Below are 17108 nucleotides of genomic sequence, written 5' to 3' on the forward strand. Positions count from 1 at the left end.
GCTGTGGGCGTCACTGAGTGGCCCCGCCCCTCCTTCCGCGACTCGGGCGCCGGTGGCGCCATCTTACCCGGTTGCGGGAGGGGTCACAGGTCAGTGCCGGAGCCTCCGCGAGTGAAGGAAGACGAAGTGCGTGACCCGACCGGCTGTGGTGTTCCAGTCCCCACTGACCAGTAGGAGCAGCAGGGCGTCGGCTTGTGAGGCAGAGGGGTGGGGAGTCTGGCGGCGGAGCAGCAGCTGGGGGTGGGGAGGGGGTTCGGAGGAGAATGGGGAGGGGGCGGAACCTCCGGGTACCGCAGACGTGAGAGAACCCCTGCGGCCTAAGGGGCCGCATCCCTTTCTTCCCAAAACTTTCTCCTTGTCCCTACTGTGCCGAGACCTAAATTTATTTGTATCTTTTTATTTTTCTCTTTGGAAAAAGTAAAACCTGTGATGTGTCATGTGACTGAACTGTCTAGGAGGGAGGGTGAAGATGTGGGGGGTTTCTTAGGGCCACCCGAAAGGGTGCAGTGGTGAGCAAGAGGGACAGGCCAGAGTAAGAGGGACAGGCCAGAATATGTATGGAAAGGTAAGGCACTGGCTTGAGGGCTGCCGCCGTGGTGTCTCCATCCTGGATTAAGCATTTCCTCCTCCTTTTCTAGGTGGCTTTTCCTCGGGGCAGCCCAGGAAGGCCCCAAGAGGACAATGGATTCTGGAACTCGCCCAGTTGGTAGCTGCTGTAGCAGCCCCGCTGGGCTCTCACGGGAGTACAAACTAGTGATGCTGGGTGCTGGTGGTGTAGGGAAGAGTGGTAGGTAACATTTTCCATTTGACAGGAAGCATGGATGAAAAGTATTTAAATGACCAGATGGGATACTTGCTATCTTGCAATGTTAATACTTAAAATTCTCTCTGTGGGTCACCTTTGTGAGGATTTGACTTTTATTTCTTCTTTTGAAGCCATGACCATGCAGTTCATCAGCCACCGATTCCCAGAAGATCATGATCCCACCATTGGTAAGCCAGATCATCACATATGTTTCCAAATATACCCCATAAAAATATCTTAATGAATATCAGTAGTTTCTAACTATTTATATTTTGAGCCTTTTTTGGAGTCTAATTCAGATTTATTTAGAAACAAGGGTATCAGCAGTTGGTAAGCAACTGAATATTTCTTTTTTTTTCAGACTTTATGTCATAAGCCATCTTTAGTCTTTGTCTCTTACTGAACATTAATGGGACAACTCTCTTTGTTGTATTTTTTTATGGTTGTATACAGGCCACTTAACGAAGCCTTTTCTTGCTGTCACTTCTCTAAGGGTATGACTTGAGACTCGCTCTGTAACTGTGAGTCAGCTGGTTTGAACTTCCACAAAAGGAAGCAGAGAAACAAGTAGAGCCAGGCTGCTGAACTCTTACAACCCAGACATGCCAAGCCTGGACATCTTGCACTTGGAGCTCTTCGTTTACTTCCTTATACCTTAAGTTCATTACGTAGTAATGTCTTCTCCCATGTCTGTTTGTTGTTTTTTTTTTTTTTTGAGATGGAGTCTCGCACTGTCTCCCAGGCTGGAGGGCAATGGCGCGATCTCCGGTCACTGTAACCTCCGCCTCCTGGGTTCAAGCAATTCTCCTGCCTCAGCCTCCTGAGTAGCTGGGATTACAGGCGTCTGCCACCACACCCGGCTAATTTTTGTATTTTTAGTAGAGATGGGATTTCACTATGTTGGCCACGCTGGTCTCAAAACTCCTGACCTCAAGTAATCCATCTACTTCAGCCTCGCAAAGTACTGGGATTACAGGCGTGAGCCACCGTGCCCAGCCCTCCGATGTCTTTTATGGTCCTTAACTCTTGTTGCAGAACGCTAGTAGAGTAAAAAAGTCATTTTGTTTGCTTTGACTTTTTTATTTTTTAATTGCTAGTCTCTACAAAGACTAAGAACATTACTGTCATTCCTAAACCATAAGGAAGCAGGTTTGATTCTAAGGGTTTATATCCTAATATGAAAGAAAAATGGATGTGGGAATGGGAGAGGGCACAGAAAGTCAGCTGTACTGTTATTTTCTTTTTTTGTTTTTTTTTGGAGACGGTGTCTCACCCTGTTGCCCGGGCTGGAGTGCAGTGGCACAGTCTCGGCTCACTACAAGCTCCACCTCCCAGGTTCATGCCATTCTCCTGCCTCAGCCTCCCGAGTATCTGGGACTACAGGCGCCCGCCACCACGCCCGGCTAATTTTTTTTTGTATTTTTAGTAGAGATGAGATTTCACCGTGTTAGCCAGGATGGTCTCAATCTCCTGACCTCGTGATCTGCCCACCTCGGACTCCCAAAGTGCTGGGATTACAGGCGTGACCACTACGCCGGGCCTTGTTATTTTCAGTATGTGACACTCTTTGCCATGATCCTAGTTCTCTAGGAAGGATTTCCATTGGGTCAGGCCTCTGCTGCTCTGTTTCCCGCAAAGCCAATAATGTTTTGTGGTGGCCCAGCTTTGGTATGGTCATTTCATACAGCACATGATTCCAGGGATGGGAAAAATAGAAAAAGTCTTGACTTTTTCATGTACTATATCAAATTTAGAACATTGTTCAGAGATTCAGGCCAGGCGCGGTGGCTCATGCCTATAATCCCAGCACTTTGAGAGGTCGAGGCGGGTGGAGCACCTGAGGTCAGGAGTTCGAGACCAGCCTGGCCAACATGGTGAAACCCCATCTCTACTAAAAATACCAAAACTAGCCGGGCGTGGTGCTGGGTGCCTGTAATCCCAGCTACTGCGGGGGCTGAGGCAGGAGAATTGCTTGAACCTGGGAGGCGGAGGTTGCAGTGAGCCGAGATAGTGCCATCACACTCCAGCCTGGGGGATAAGAGCAAGCCTTTGTCTCAAAAAAAAAAAAAAAAAAAATTGTTCAGAGATTCAAATTATGGCCGGAGTTCTAGGAATAAAATGAATTTAGGGCTTACACGTATTTACTTGAGAACTCCAAAAGCATCTTTTCCTTTCTTTTTTTTTGAGATGGAGTCTGACTCTGTCATCCAGGCTGGAGTGCAGTGGTGCCATCTTGGCTCACTGCAAGCTCCGCCTCCTGGGTTCACGCTATTCTCCTGCCTCAGCCTCCTGAGTAGCTGGGACTACAGGGGCCCGCCACCACGCCCGGCTAATTTTTTGTAGCTTTAGTAGAGACAGGGTTTCACTGTGTTAGCCAGGATGGTCTCGATCTCCTGACCTTGTGATCTGTCTGCCTTGGCCTCCCAAAGTGCTGGGATTACAGGCGTGAGCCACCGTGCCCGGCTGCGTCTTTCCCTTTCTTTAAAGTAAAACTCAAAATACTCGTCTCCTGTAAGAGTTATCTGTTTTTTTTGTTTTTTTTTTTGAGATGGAGTCTCACTGTCGCCCAGGCTAGAGTGCAGTGGCATGATCTCGGCTCACTGCAGGCTCCGCCCCCCAGGGTTCATGCCATTCTCCTGCCTCAGGCTCCAGCGTAACTGGGACTACAGGCACCCGCCACCTCGCCTGGCTAATTTTTTGTATTTTTAGTAGAGACGGGGTTTCACCGTGTTAGCCAGGATGGTCTCGATCTCCTGACCTTGTGATCCATCCGTCTCGGCCTCCCAAAGTGCTGGGATTACAGGCGTGAGCCACCGCGTCCGGCCAAGTTATCTGTTTTAATCAATTTTCCTCCAGTTAACTACTCTCCTGGCAATATTATCTGATTCAACAGCAAATACTTATGTCTTCTGAGTTTCTATTATGTGCCAAGCACTGCTTACCCTCAGGGTACAGTGGTGATCAAAAAGATGAGGTTTCTGTTCTTGAGTTTCTAATTTAGTGCATTTGATTTCAAGCTCTGGCTGTAAACTCAGAAAAACTTTACATTGTAACTGGTAGAAATATAAAAGCATACAAGGCCGGGTGCGGAGGCTTACGCCTGTAATCCTGAGCCTGCAATCCTGTAATCGAAGCACTTTAGGAGGCCAAGGCACCTGCGGTCAGGAGTTCAAGACCAGCCTGGCCAACATGGTAAAACCCCATCTCTACTGAAAATACAAAAATTAGCTGGGCGTGTTACTGCTGCATGCCTGTAATCCCAGCTACTCAGGAAGCTGAGGTGGGAGAATTCCTTGAACCCAGAAGGCAGAGGTTGCAGTGAGCCGAGATTGCACCACTGCACTCTGGCCTGAGCGATAGAGTGAGACTTTGCCTCAAAAAAAAAAAAAAAAAAGCATATGAATGTGTGCATATGTGTATATAAATTATATACACAAGCGCATGTGTATGTGTAGCTAAAATATTATGAAACTTTACCTCACTACATCTGGTGCACTCTGATATTTCTTTTCTTTTCTTTTTTTTTGAGACAGGGTCTCACTCTGTTGCCCATGCTGGAGTGCAGTGTTGTGATCTTGGCCCACTGCAGCCTGGACCTCCTGGGTTCAAGTGATCCTCCCGCCTCACCCTACCAAATACCTGGGACTGCAGGCGTAGGCCACTAAGCCCAGCTAATATTTTTGGTTTTTTAGTAGAGATGAGGTCTCGCTCTATTGCCCAGGCTGGTCTCAAACTCCTGAGCGCAAGTGATCCTCCCACCTGGACCTCCCAAAGCACTGAGATTACAGGTGTGAGAGCCACTGTACCTCACCCACTCTGGTATTTTCTTTCTTTTTTTTTTTTTTTTTTGAGACGGAGAATTTCACTCCTGTTGCCCAGGCTAGAGTCCAGTGGCACAATCTTGGCTCACTGCAACCTCCGCCTCCCAGTTCAAGCGATTCTCCTGCCTCAGCCTCCCAAGTAGCTGGGATTACAGGCGCCTGTGACCACATCCAGATAATTTTTGTATTTTTAGTAGAGATGGGGTTTCACCACATTAGCCAGGCTGGTCTTGAACTCCTGACCTCAGGTGATCCACCCGCCTCAGCCTCCCAAAGTGCTGGGATTACAGGCATGAACCACTGCGCCTGGCCTGGTATTTTCTATTTTTATTTAGGTTTCTGCTTGTTTATTTTAATGCTGGTCCTGGCCCATTAAGTAGATTTCACAACTCACTAATCCTAATGAATAATTGAGAAGCATTGATTTAATGAGCTCTTCATCTTTGAGGAAGAGACAGAAGCAGGAATTCAAGAAAAAATGTTAAAAGGAAATACATTGAGATGTAAGCAGCAGTTGTTAAGTGAATGAAATATTGCGTGGCTTTTTTTTTCTTTTTAGTTTTCTATATTTTCCAAGGTTACTATAGTAATATGCATAAAGAAATTTGCTTTCAGAAAAGAGAAATTACGAAACTGTGGATTATTTAGAAAATAGTCAATTAGACCGGGTGCAGTGGCTCACGCCTGTAATCCCAACACTTTGGGAGGCTGAGGCAGGTGGATCATTTGAGGTCAGGCGTTCAAGACCAGCCTGGCCAACATGGTGAAACCCTGTCTATACTAAAAATACAAAAATTAGCCAGGCAATAGTGGCATGTGCCTGTAATCCCAGCTACTCGGGAGGCTGAGGCAGGAGAATCCCTTGAGCCTGGGAGGCAGAAGTTGTGGTGAGCCGAGATCATGCCACTGCACTCCAGTCTGGGTGATAGAGTGAGACCCTGTCTCAAAAAAAAAAAAAAATAGTGAATTATATATTTTTTTCCTTTTTTGTAGTATTGAGGAGGAAGTATAACACATGGTTAATAATGCTTTTCAGTTCAGCAATCTTGGATTTTAATCCTCATTCTGTCACTAATTAACTGTAATTTAGAGAAGACATTAATATTTTCAAGTTGAATTTTCTTTAGCTGTAAAATGGAGGTAATAATGCCTACTTCATTGGATTATTGTGATCATTGAAGAATTAATATATATAAGTTACTTAGTATAATGTCTGGTAGATAATAACTATTTAATAAATGGTAAAGTTACTTTTCAGGCCTAATTTTTTTTTTTCCCCTAAGAGATGGGGTCTTGGCTGAGTGCAGCGGCCCACACCTGTAATACCAGCACTTTGGGAGGCCAAGGAAGGAGGATTGTTTCAACCCAGGGGTTCGAGACTAGCCTGGACAACATTGCAAAACCCTGTGTCTACCAAAAATACAAAAAAATTAGCCAGACATGGTGGTAGCACGCCTGTAGTTCCAGGTACTTGGGAGGCCAAGGTGGGAGAATCACTGGAGCCTGGGAAGTCAAGGCTACAGTGAACCGAAATTGCACCACTGCACTCCAGCCTGGGTGACAGTGAGACCCTGTCTCAAGAAAAAAAAAAAAAGATGAGCTGTTGCTGTGTTGCCCAGGCTGGTCTTGAACTCCTGGGCTCAAACAATACTCCTGTCTCAGTCTCCCAAGTAGCTGGGATTATAGGCAGTCACCACTGTGCCCAGATAGCCTAATTTTTTTTAAGAAAGACATCTTCTCAGAATCCTTTTTTAGCTTAGAATTGTAGGTGAAATCTTCAGCTGTGAATAAACTATATCATCACCTGTGTGGAAAAAAAAAACTTCAGTTGAAGACTCAGTTTATGTATCTCAGTGGATTTAGCATGCTTCCTGAGAAAATGTGGGCATTTAATGAATTTGGATACAATGTACTACTCTGTAAGATGAGTTTTAAATAGGCATTTCTTCCGGCATTTATGACTTTATAGTACACCTTTCTTCCCTCCTGTAGAAGATGCTTATAAGATCAGGATCCGTATTGATGATGAGCCTGCCAATCTGGACATTTTGGATACAGCTGGACAGGTATTAAATCCCAGAATGTTATGAGTAAAGGCTTTTTTACTCTAGCAAAGGGGAGGGGAAGGCCTACACAGAGAAGATCAATAGTTTATCTCTCTTAATTTTTCATGCACTCTGACTCAGGATAGCAGGTAATTGACATGCGTTTTCTTTAATCTGAAAGAAATAGCTAATTGTGTGTGTAGTTGGGCTAGATTGTGTCAATACATAATGACCCTTGTTTCCCTCTAGGCAGAGTTTACAGCCATGCGGGACCAGTATATGAGGGCAGGAGAAGGGTTTATCATCTGTTACTCTATCACGGATCGTCGAAGTTTCCATGAAGTTCGTGAGTTTAAACAGCTTATTTATCGAGTCCGACGTACTGACGATACACCTGTGGTTCTTGTGGGAAACAAGTCAGACCTCAAACAGCTAAGACAGGTGAGGATAGAGAAGAAAATACTGTCTATAATCTTATACAATTAGTCATTTTTGTTTCTTGGCTTACAGATTCTTGGCTTGGCTTACAGATTTTTTTGCCTTAAAATAGAAAATCAGGCTGGGTGAGGTGGCTCACACCAGCACTTTGCGGGGCCAAGGTGGGCAGGTTGCTTAAGGTCAGGAGTTTGAGACCAGCCTGAGCAACATGGCGAAACCCCATCTCTATAAAAAATACAAAAAAACATAGCTGGGCATAGTGGTGCATGCACATGTGGTCCCAGCTAGTTGGGAGGCTGAGGTGGGAGGATCCCTTGACCTGGGGAGGTGGAGGTTGCAGTGAGTTTGGGGCTACAGCTTACTGCAGCCTCTACCTCCCCAGCTCAAGCAATCATCCCAGTTCAGCTTTGAGGGTAGCTGGGACTACAGGCGTGTGCCACCACTCCCAGCTAATTGTTTTTACTTTTTGTGGAGACAGGATCTCACTATGTTGCCCAGGCTGATCTTGAACACCTGGACTCAAGTGATCCTCCTGCCTTGGCCTCCCAAAGTGTTGGGATTACAAGTGTCAGCCACAGCGCCTGGCTGGAAGTAGTTTGATAGTAGTCAAATTCATAATGCTTCTCTGTTAATCTCCATTGGAAAAAATTTTTAGGGATTTATATATAACATGTTCATTGCAAGACTATTTATGGTAGCAGAAAATGAGAAACAGTCTAACTGTCCAAAAGTAGAAATTATGGCATATCCATAATTAGATGTATCAATTATGGGCTCCTAATAGTTTTCAATATTTTAGTGTAAGCATATATCTCTTTCCCTTCCTTTGTGTTTCTTTTTTTTTTTTTTTTTTTTTTTTTTTGAGATGGAGTCTCACTCTGTTGCCTTGGCTGGAGTGCAGTGGCACAATCTCGGCTCACTGCAACCTCCTCCTCCTGGGTTCAAGCGAGTCTCCTGCCTTAGCCTCCTGAGTAGCTGGGATTACAGGTGCATGCCACCACGCCCAGCTAATTTTTTTTTTGAGACGGAGTCTTGCTCTGTCGCCCAGGCTGGAATGCAGTGGCACGATCTCTGCTCACTGCAAGCTCCGCCTCCCAGGTTCATGCCATTCTCCTGCCTCAGCCTCCTGAGTAGCTGGGACTACAGGTGTCCGCCACCATGCCCGGCTAATTTTTTGTATTTTTAGTGAGATGGGGTTTCACCATGTTAGCCAGGATGGTCTCGATCTCCTGACCTCGTGATCCGCTTGCCTCGGCCTCCCAAAGTGCTGGGATTACAGGCATGAGCCACCGCGCCCAGCCTAATTTTTGTATTTTTAAGTAGAGACGGGGTTTCACCGTGTTGGTCAGGCTGGTCTCAAACTCCTGACCTCATGATCTTCCCACCTCGGCCTCCCAAAGTGCTGGGATTACAAGCGTGAGCCACCGTGCCCAGCTTTCTTTTTTTTTAATTTTTATTTTAATTTTGTTGTTTTGAGACAGAGTCTCACTCTGTTGCCCAGGCTGGAGTGCAGTGGCGCGATTTAGGCTCACTGCAACCTCTCTGACTCCTGAGTTCAAGCGATTCTCCTGCCTCAGCCTCCTGAGTAGCTAGGATTACATGTGCCTGCCACCACATCCAGCTAATTTTTGTATTTTAGTAGAGACCGGGTTTCACCATGTTGGCCAGGCTGGTCTTGAAGTCCTGACATCAGGTGATCCACCTACCTTGGCCTGCCAAAGTGCTGGGATTACAGATGTGAGCCACCACACCCAGCGTTTTTTTGTTTTGTGTTGTTTTTTAGACAGAGTTTCACTCTTATCACCCAGGCTGGAGTGCAGTGGCATGATGTTGGCTCACTGCAACCTCTGCCTCCTGGGTTCAAGCAATTCTCCTGCCTCAGCCTCCCAAGTAGCTGGGATTACAGGCGCCTGCCACCATGCCCAGCTAATTTTTCTTTTTTTTTTTGATATAAAAGCATTTTTAAACTTTATTATTAATACTCAGGACATTAGGAATTTCCAGATTTTTTTCAGTAGCATTTGTAGAACCACTTTTGGTAACAAATACAGTAGTTAGGAATATGCATCCAATTCAGAATGCATAATAATGTTTATCCTGAATCCTTTCCGGCTAAAAACAGGGCTGGCACTGTGATGAGATATAGAACGAGAATCTACAAAAAACACTGTAACATGTTTGTTTTTTCCCAGAGGCTACATCCTCTTTTGCTGGAATACTTTATAAATACATATTAAAAAGCAAGGCAACAACTCCAAACAGTCCAAGCTGTTTGCTCAACTCTTTTCCCAATTAGATTTGCAATCTCGGCGATCAGTTTCATGGTTGTATTGTTTAGTGTTTCTTTCTTATTTTAGTAGAGATGGGGTTTCACCGTGTTGGCCATGCTGGTCTTGAACTCCTGACCTCAGGTGATCTGCCTGCCTGCTTCAGCCTCCCAAAGTGCTGGGATTACAGGCGTGAGCCACCGCACCCAACTTTTTTTTTTCTTGAGACAGGGTCTTGCTCTGTCACTGAGGCTGGAGTGCAGTGGCGCAAACATGGCTTACTGCAGCCTTGACCTCCTGGGCTCAAGTGATCCTCTTACCTTAGCCTCCTGAGTAGCTGGGACCACAGGTGTATACCACCACATCCAACTAATTTTTTTTTTTTTTTTTTTGAGACGGAGTCTGGCTCTGTCACCCAGGCTGGAGTGTGACACCTGGAGTGCAGTGCCGCGATCTCGGCTCACTGTAACCTCCGCCTCCCAGGTTTAAGCGATTCTCCTGCCTCAGCCTCACGAGTAACTGGGATTACAGGTGCTCAACACCATGCCCAGCTAGTTTTTTTTTAGTGGAGACAGGGTTTTGCCATGTTGACCAGGTTGGTCTCGAACCCCAGACCTCAAGTGATCCACCTGCCTCAGCCTCCCAAAGTGTTGGGATTACAGGCGTGAGCCACCGCTCCCGGCCCCAGCTAAATTTTTAAAAATTTTGTAAAAATAGGGTCTCACCATATTGCCCAGGTTGGTCTCAAGTTCCTGGGCTCAAGCAATCCTCCCACCTTAGCCTCCCAAAGTTCTGGAATTACAGGTGTGAGCCACCAAGCCCAGCCTATTTATCTTTCTTAAAATAAAAAGTATGGGGAAAATTAAGATTGTGTATTTGCTATCTAAAACTATTCCCTGTTCCAAAAAGTATCTTAAAAATAGACTAGAGACCGGGCACGGTGGCCCACACCTGTAATCCCAGTACTTTGGGAGGCCGAGGTGGGCAGATCACCTGAGGTCAGGAGTTCACAACCAGCCTGACCAACATGGAGAAACCCCGTCTCTACTAAAAATACAAAATTAGCCAGGTGTGGTGGCGCATGCCTGTAATCTCAGCTACTCAGGAGGCTGAGGCAGGAGAATCACTTGAACCCAGGAGGCTGAGGCAGGAGAATCACTTGAACCCGGGAGGCCGAGGTTGTGAGCCACAATCATGCCATTGCACTCCAATCTGGGCAACAAGAACGAAACTCTGTCTCAAAAAAAAAAGTAGACTAGAAATAGAATCATATCATTTGAAGGCAGAATAAGAAACCTTAGAAGTAATCTAGCCTCCTAAAATTACAAAAATTAGTGCTATATGCTTGAACACCTCCAGAGTTGAGAAGCTTTCTTTGTGTTAAGGTGGTGGTGCATTCAGGTTTTTGGACAATTTAATTGTTTTTCACCGTTATCTTTTCTCACATTTTGCCTTTAAAGGTCACCAAGGAAGAAGGATTGGCCTTGGCCCGAGAATTCAGCTGTCCCTTTTTTGAGACATCTGCTGCATACCGCTACTATATTGATGATGTTTTCCATGCCCTTGTACGGGAGATACGTAGGAAAGAAAAGGAGGCAGTACTGGCCATGGAGAAAAAATCTAAGCCCAAAAACAGTGTATGGAAGAGGCTAAAATCACCATTCCGGAAGAAGAAAGATTCAGTAACTTGAAGAGAAGATGTGAAGTGTTTATCTGTGAACTGCAGTGCTGTATCAAAGCAGTCCAGTAACCTGCAGTACTGAGTATGGTGCTTGCTCTTTCACCTAACTGATAAGAGGGACATGCCTACTAGGAGTTTTTAATGATGTGGTATTTAAAGTATTGTCTCTTAGTTAAGTATGATTTATTAACCCAGTGGAGCACTGTCTGCTTTTAAATTGTCACATTAGAATTTGATCTACCAATGTTTTGGGTTCTGTTGCGCTATTAATTAATGTAAATTTGTTTATACCCAGGAGAATATGATACCATGTGTGTTTGACTAAGTTCACAAGGGAAGTTTTTGGCTCTGCACTCCACATTATCCTTCAATCTCAATTTCCTGGGACTATCCCAGAGAAAGACCTCAGTCTCTTCTATTCACACTATGCTTCCTAGAGACAGAACAAAAATCATGTAGGGAAATTGGGGCTAATGAGATCAGTGCCAAATTTCAGCAGATACCTGTGAGGCTGACACCTGTTGCAGACTATGGAGTGGTGAGATTTGGGGAAGTTGGGCTGTATGTTTGCAGGGACTTAAAAAGGTAGGTTCAGAACAGTATTCTCAGTACAAGCTTCGCTTTTCTAAGAAGTACACATTTGGCCCAAATTCACCAGGATAAGTGAGAACAGCCAGAAGCATGTAAAATGTGATGAAGGGTTCTCCTGGGAACCTTTTTTACTCTTCATTTCAGGGTTTTCTTTTTTTTTTTACCTTCAAAGGTAGACATTTTGGGAATCATAACTGTATTACTAAACGTGTTTAATCAAAATTCATAGTTGGATCAGCCATTGCCTTGTACAGGTTTATTTTTTCCCCACAGATGCACACACCAACACATTTATATTAATTGCTTCCTCCCACTTCGTGCTCTGTAAAACAGCTACAGCTGGCAAGATGTTTTTTCGGCCCTTCATCACTGATTGCATTTTCCATACAGAAGTGACATCAGGGGTAGGGTAAAATTGTGTGTGTGCCTCCTTGACGTGGACAATCACTAGACTCAGTGCTCTGAGAAAATCTGCTATTTCTGTTTAATGGGTCAGTCTTAAAGCTTTAAAATTCACATAGGTGGAGTTTCCCATCTGAAGATTTCTTTACAAGGACTTTGCTAAGTTCATCTCAGGGTTATCTGAGCCTTGACCAAGTTTATCCTAAGGGAATACCACTTCGCTCCCTGTGCATAGTTTAGGAACTGTAGTCCTAGGAGGAAACAGCTTTAAATATTGGTAGTGAGTTGTCTAAGATCAGGACTGTTTTGATATCTGACCTTGTTATATGCGGAGAGTAAATGCAAAAATGCTAAGGGTAATGCATCATGTATTGAATATTAAGTGTCACTGAAGCAATGTTTGTGTCGACTAGAAACGTAAGATGACTTGTGTAGCACCTCTTTATAAGCACACAGCTCATCTTAATATTTTCCATTTTTATTAGACGAAGTAGGACAGAGTTGTGTTTTTCTTTATAAACAAATGATAAACTAGCTTTTTTAAAAAGTGACTGTTAGAACTTTTTTAGCTCTGAGTAGTGGTCCCTTTTTAAACTCCTGGAAACATTTTTGTTACCAAATAAATCATGTTTTATGGTACTCAGCCATCCAAAAGTGAAAGACCTAGAATTTGATTCTGTGCAGGACACAAATCTCACAGGAACTATAGCACTTTGGAAAAGCATCAAAGTAGAAAAGAAATACAGTGCAATTCTATTATGAGAATGTTTTACATTTAAACTGGTTTAGCACCTTTTAAGTTTAAAGCCCATAGCTTCTTATTGCTAGTGACCTAGGGAATTGTTATTAACATTAAGATATATATATATATATATATATATATATATATATATATATATATTTTTTTTTTTTTTTTTTTTTTTTTTTTTTTAAATAGAGATGAGGTTTCACTATGTTGCCCAGGCTGATCTCGAACTCCTAGGCTCAAGCAATCCTCCCAATATGCTGGGATTACAGGCATGAGCCACCACCTGGCCCAAGCAAGAAATTGACACTATATAATTATTTAAGGTAGTCAGGCAGTAGAAACATTGCCAGAAGGATAGAAAGGAATTTGGATTATATATAAGGAAAATAACAAATTGGTGTTTTTAAGACTATCACTGTCATATATTAGATCCTTGTATTAGTCCATCCATTAATATTAGTTCTATTCGTGGTGCTAGGTAGTTTGACAGGTATGATATGCATAAGTCATAGCTCTATTCTTAGTGTCATAAAGTGTAGCTAATTTATAAGCTCTAAGTAATCAGCTTTATCTAATTTGAGGGCATTAAAATTACTGCCTAGAACTTTGAGAAGAGAAAAATTCAGGGATAAGTTGAAAGGCACTGGAACTGTTCATGTCCATACCAGACTGGTAAATTATAAGATCCAGATGTTAGTATCTAGAATTAGCTGTTTAGAATTCAGAGGGGACATATGTTTTAACTTTGTCATATATTAGCAAGAATTGGTCTACTGTGATGTTTGGGGAGGAGGAGGGGGGAAAATTTTTTTAATGCACTTGTATGTGAAGACAGTTTGTATGACATAATACAAAACTTTTAAACAACTTGGGCTTTCCTTTGCTTCCCTATCAGTGGGTAGAGTTTTTGGAATCATTGCAAAAGAGTTGTTTTCAGAAAAACATAACCATGAGATGTGATATTCTGGAAAATATGAATTCAAAAAATTTGAGTGCCCATCATGAACAAGACACCCATGTCAAGTGCTAGGGAGCATGCCATGGAATCCCCCTTCATTTGAAGAGATTACCTCTTGGGAGGAGACAGGAAAAACACATATGGAAAATGACAGCACATTTGCTACCTGATCAAGGGTTACTTAAAGTTGTTATAAGTAAATACACTAAATGAAAAGTGAAAGAATGATTTTTTTTTTTTTTTTTTGAGACAGAATCTCGCTCTGTCGCCCAGGCTGGAGTACAGTGGCGCGATTTCGGCTCACGGCAAGCTCCGCCTCCTGGGTTCACGCCGTTCTCCTGCCTCAGCCTCCCGAGTAGCTGGGACCACAGGCGCCCGCCACCACACCTGGCTAATTTTTTGTATTTTTTAGTAGAGATGGGGTTTCACCATGTTAGCCAGGATGGTGTTGATCTCCTGACCTTGTGATCTGCCTGCCTCAGCCTCCCAAAGTGCTGGGATTACAGGCGTGAGCCACCGCACCCAGCCAAGAATGATAACTTTTTACCTGAAGGTCATTTAATCTCCATTACTGTAAATGGCCACCAGTGTTGGTAGAGAGGACCTAATTTGAACGTTAAACAAATGGATTTTTTTGTTTTGAGACAGAGTCTTACTCTATCACCCAGGCTGGAGTGCAGTGGTGTGATCTGGGCTCACTGCAGCCCCTGCCCCCCAGGTTCAAGTGATTCTCCCATCTCAGCCTCCTGAGTAGCTGGGATTACAGGTGTGCACTACCACGACCAGGTAATTGTTTTGTATTTTTATTAGAGATGGTTTCACCATGTTGGTCAGGCTGGTCTCAAACTCCTGACCTCAAGTGATCCACCCACCTCGGCCTCCCAAAGTGCTGGGATTATAGGTGTGAGTCTCGCCTGTCTTTGGTTTAAAAAAGACAGTCTCCGTCTGCTAGGCTGGAGTGCGGTGGTGTGATCATGGCTCACTGTAACCTTGAACTCCTGGGTTTAAGTGAAAGATCCTCCTGCCTCAGCCTCTTCAGTAGCTGGGACTACAGGCACATGCCACCATGCCGTGCCAAATTTTTACATATTTTGTAGAGGCGGGTCTCAAACTCCTGGCCTCAAGCAATCCTCCTGCCTCAGCCTTCCAAAGTGCTGGGATTACAGGCTTGAGCCACCTCACCTGGCCCAGGAGTGGATTTTTATGTCCTCATTATTATTTAAGTTTTTTTTTTTTTTGAAACAGTCTCACTCTGTCGCCCAGGCTGGAGTGCAGGGACACCATCTCAGCTCAGTGCAGCCTCTGCCACCCGGGTTCAAGTGATCTTTGTGCCTCAGCCTCCCAAGTAGCTGGGATTACGAGCATGTGCTACCACGCCTGGCTAATTTTTTGTATATTTAGTACAGACAGGGTTTCACCATGTTGGCCAGGCCGGTCTCAAACTCCTGGCCTCAAGTGATCCGCCCGCCTTGGCCTCCAAAGTGCTGGGATTGCAGGTGTGAGCACTGCACCCTGCCTATTTAACATTTTTGAATGGTCAGTAACTGTCAGTGTCCACTAGAAACAGGTACTGGAGGAGTGGCATTCCATTTTTCTTTCCGTCTCTTTTTTTTTTTTTCTTCACTTGATTTAAAAAATCATTCCCCTGGTCGGGCACAGTGGCTCATGCCTGTAATCCCAGCACTTTGAGAGGCCAAGACAGGTGGATCACGAGGTCAGGAGTTCAAGACCAGCCTGGCCAAGATGATGAAACCCTGTCTCTACTAAAAATACAAAAATTAGCCGGGTGTGGTGGTGGGCGCCTGTAATCCCAGCTACTCGGGAGGCTGAGGCAGAGAATTGGAATTGCTTGAACCCGGGAGGCAGAGGTTGTGGTGAGCTGAGATTGCGCCATTGCACTCCAGCCTGGGCAACAGAGCAAGACTCCATCTCAAAAAAAAAAAAAAAATTGTTCCCCTCTTTGATTAAATTACTCATACTTAATGGCATTCCATTTTCTAATGTAACCTCTGTTAGAATAAGTAATGGAATTTCAGGTGAAGTATTTATAAGCCTCTTCCATGTATTAAGCACTGTTTTAAAGAGCTGTGAAGGATTCAGAGGAATATAGAATACGGGCTGGCATAGTGGCTCATGCCTGTAATCCTAGCACTTTGGGAGGTGGAGGCAGGCAGTTTGCCTGAGCTTAGGAATTCGAGACCAGGCTGAGAAACATGGTGAGACTCCATCTCTACTGAAATACAAAACAAAAAATTAGCTGGGCGTGGTGGCCCACACCTGTAATCCCAGCTACTCTGGAGGCTGAGGCACAAGAATCACTCGAACCCAGGGGGCGGAGGTTACAGTGAGCCAGGATCGTGTCACTGCACTCCAGCCTGGGCAACAGTGAGACTCTGTATTTAAAAAAAAAAAAAAGTGTGTATATATATATATATATATATATATATATATATATATATATATTTTTGGTACATGTATATTGTATATATATATACACCAAAAATATATATATATTATCCCTGCTGTGGAGCTTAGATAAAATTTATATATGTAGCCAGGTGCGGTGGCTCACGCCTGTAATCCCAGCACTTTGGGAGGCCGAGGTAGGTGGATCACGAGGTCAGGAGATCGAGACCATCCTGGCTAACATGGTGAAACCCATCTCTACTAAAAATACAAAAAAATTAGCCAGGCGCGGTGGTGGGCGCCTGTAGTCCCAGCTACTCGGGAGGCTGAGGCAGGAGAATGGCGTGAACCTGGGAGGCAGAGCTTGCTGTGAGCTGAGATCATGCCACTGCACTCCAGCCTGGGCAACAGAGCAAGATTCTGTCTCAAATAAATAAAATAAAATTTGTATATATAAAACAGCTAGAGGTCAATCTTAAAGTAATAAGTCATATGCTTCAAACTGGAAATGTTATAGGAATTCAAAAAGGAAGGAATTAGTAAATTTAGTAGACTCCTAATAAGTCATTGGTAGTGTTATGCCTTTTCCAGACTCGTACAGAAATTTGAAATCTTGCCAGGCACGGTGGCTCATGCCTGTAATCCCATCACTTTGGGAGGCTGAGGCAGATGGATCACTTATGGTCAGGAGTTCAAGACCAGCCTGGCCAACATGGCGAAACCCTGTCTCTACTAAAAATACAAAATTAGCTGGGTGTGGTGGCATGCGCCTATAATTCCAGTTACTTGGGAGGCTGAGGCAGGAGAATCACTTGAACCCGGGAGGCAGAGGTTGCAGTGAGCCAAGATCATGCCACTGCCCTCCAGCCTGGGCGACAGCAAGACTCCATCTCAAAAAAAAAAAAAAAAATTTTTTTTCCAATCAACTTTTGTTTTTTAAGTTCAG

At 44.2% G+C, this 17108-nt stretch overlaps 1 protein-coding gene across 4 annotated transcripts; it reads left to right on the forward strand.

Moving 5' to 3' along the window:
- The first annotated feature begins 17 nt into the window (after positions 1-17).
- RIT1 (Ras like without CAAX 1) lies at positions 18-12710 on the forward strand. 4 transcript variants are annotated; one of them, XM_019024057.4, is made up of 6 exons: positions 18-170; positions 639-787; positions 937-993; positions 6619-6692; positions 6921-7112; positions 10837-12710. In XM_019024057.4, exons 2-6 carry the CDS (start codon positions 682-684, stop codon positions 11065-11067), a joined length of 660 nt encoding a protein of 219 aa, XP_018879602.1. In that variant the 5' UTR covers positions 18-170; positions 639-681; the 3' UTR covers positions 11068-12710. The 4 variants fall into 4 exon arrangements, with proteins under 4 accessions (XP_018879602.1, XP_063550284.1, XP_055217689.1 ...); XM_063694214.1 differs by having other exon boundaries at positions 97-194; XM_055361714.2 differs by lacking the exon at positions 18-170 and adding an exon at positions 186-207.
- The last annotated feature ends 4398 nt before the right edge of the window (positions 12711-17108 follow it).

The sequence above is a fragment of the Gorilla gorilla genome, chromosome 1 (genome assembly GCF_029281585.2).
Source record: "Gorilla gorilla gorilla isolate KB3781 chromosome 1, NHGRI_mGorGor1-v2.1_pri, whole genome shotgun sequence".
In the NCBI taxonomy this organism is placed as follows: Eukaryota; Metazoa; Chordata; class Mammalia; order Primates; family Hominidae; genus Gorilla; species Gorilla gorilla.